Genomic DNA, 2,331 nt, shown 5'->3' with positions numbered 1-2,331 from the left:
TGCTGAGTGAATGCAGACTATGTTGATTCAATCATTTTACAGCTCTGCACGACGGTCGATTTTTTCTGGCTTGATTGAAGGTGCTGCCACATATTTTGTTGTCGCTTATGATTGTGCCATGATTTTATTAAAATTTTTGTGAAGTGGCTTACCACGCTTATGATTGCTATAAATTTTGCTTCCATTTTTTTAAGATTTTATAATTTGGTGTCTTCAAACTAAAAACAAAAGCACCAAAAACGCACCAAGCACCAAACTCAAAAATGTTCGGGTTTTGAATACCCACTAAATTTGGTGCGAAAAGCATTAAGTTGGCAACAGTGAATGTAAACAAAAGTATTTTATGACGTCAGGGATTGGGTGGATGCTGTCAAATCGACGATGAGAGGGTTAGCGGTCCGCGAATGGCGCGACCTTTATTTTCTGGATCGTGGGTCCGCAACTGGGGCCATACTTAAATTTTTTATTTCATAATATTTAACTCTGAGAGGAAACATTAATTAATAGATTTAAAGATCATTAGTTGAGTGCCCGTTAGAGATATTTTAAGAAACGTTTCTGAGTGCGGCTGTTAGAGTCGTTTAATGATTACTTAAGGTGTCCCTCAGTAACGATTTGAAAAAATTCCCTCTCAGAGTCAGTTAATGATTCGTTAACGGCTTTTAATGAACATTAAAGTTAAGTAATCAAAATCCTTTCCTTAACTTTTTAACGAATGATTTTGAAATTTTTTGTTTGTTTTCAATAAATTTCTATTTCGATAACGTTGCTGTATCAGTGGCAATGGCCTAGTGAGCAGAGCACTTTCGTACCATTCAAGAGATCGGAGTTCAATACTCGACAACGAATTTTTTTGAATACAATTTTTTTTTTAAGTTTTGTTGCTTCAAAAATTCATATTTTTCATTTTATTTAACGTTTGGAAACTTTTTTGACTCATCTTTTTTCTTTCACTTTCAGCTTCTAAAATTTTTAGTTTTTCCTGTTTTTGATTTCGTTTAGTTTTTAGAAAACTTATTGCTAACGATAAATATAATAACACTATTAGCACATCTGTCCATTAGTTATTCGAAATACAGAAAAGGGCTATGACGATAGTAGCCGAAATATAAAGGCTGCATTTCTTTATTCATTCTGAACGTTTGGAATAAACTTTTTTGTTCACTTATTCTTTAGAACGTTCCTGATGATATGTTAATGTATATTTCAAACGCATTCTGTTTATTCCGGCTATGAAATGGGATTATCCGGAAAGTATAAAGAAACGCAGCCAAAGACTTTTGTCTCTCGAAAGACTGGGGTGAGTTGAAAGGCAGATGCCAGAATTGGCCTGTTATTGGTCTTGTTTGTCTTTTAGCAAACAATTTAATTAAACTAAAAAAAAAAAATGTTTTCTTTTTAAAGCAATAAAATCTATACACCAAAAGAAAATTAGATCAAAAAAGCTAAAAAATTCAATACAGACAGTTTATAAAATTAAATAAGAAAAATAAATAAATAAATAAAAAAGAAAAAAGAAAATTTTCCTGCCCTCGGACTCGAACTCGGATCTCTCGAATGGCACGCCAGTACTCTGCTCACTCAGCCATTGCGTTTGTTGAGCCGATGCGCGCAAAATGATATAAATACTTATTTGTATATCTTATTTCAAACTGAACGAAAAAAAGTGAGTGATGCCACAAAAATGACGGGCCGCAACTGGGGCCATACTTAAATTTTTTATTTCAAAATTTTTAACTCTGAGAGGAAACATTAATTAACAGATTTAACGATCCTTAGTTAAGTGCCCGTTAGAGCTAATTTAAGGAACGTTTCTGAGTGCGGCTGTTATAGTTGGAAATTAATACACAAATACCTAATTTTTTTTATTAAAAACCTCCAATAAGAATACATGTCTCCGAAATTCTTGTTGCAACTTTGCAAGGTACAAGGTACAATATCAAGTGATCAAAACTTTTTATTTTGACATGTCCGTCACAACATAACCTCACGTAAACAAAAATCTGGATCATTGTACACAATGATCTGGATTTAGGTATTGTACATTAATTGCCGCTTAGAAGTGTGAAATTACCTAAAAACCACAAATTAATAATAAAATGGCTGAAAAACCTAAGGTTTGTACTAAACATTTATACATACACATGTAGCATAACAATTATTGCTCTGCAGACAAGTGGCGGCAATGATGCCAAAGAAAAGCGCCGTAAGGAATCTATCCTGGATCTTTCCAAATATTTAGAAAAACAAATTCGAGTCAAATTTGCGGGAGGTCGCGAAGCTTCCGGCATTCTTAAGGGTTATGATGCCCTATTAAACTTAGTGCTAGAC

The 2,331-nt window shown here is 33.5% G+C and overlaps 1 protein-coding gene across 1 annotated transcript; it reads left to right on the top strand.

The window, feature by feature from the left end:
- Positions 1-1,911: 1,911 nt before the first annotated feature.
- LOC118732490 (U6 snRNA-associated Sm-like protein LSm7) lies at positions 1,912-2,328 on the top strand (the record flags this gene model as incomplete). Its single annotated transcript, XM_036461617.1, has 2 exons — positions 1,912-2,117; positions 2,173-2,328. Coding segments are annotated over exons 1-2 (174 nt in total), but the record flags the coding sequence as incomplete, so codon positions are not given.
- Positions 2,329-2,331: the final 3 nt, after the last annotated feature.

Source organism: Rhagoletis pomonella, unplaced genomic scaffold, assembly GCF_013731165.1.
Source record: "Rhagoletis pomonella isolate Grant_MI unplaced genomic scaffold, Rhpom_1.0 Rhpom_scaffold_21136, whole genome shotgun sequence".
NCBI classification, from domain to species: Eukaryota; Metazoa; Arthropoda; class Insecta; order Diptera; family Tephritidae; genus Rhagoletis; species Rhagoletis pomonella.
This window is presented reverse-complemented; position numbering and strand designations above follow the sequence as displayed.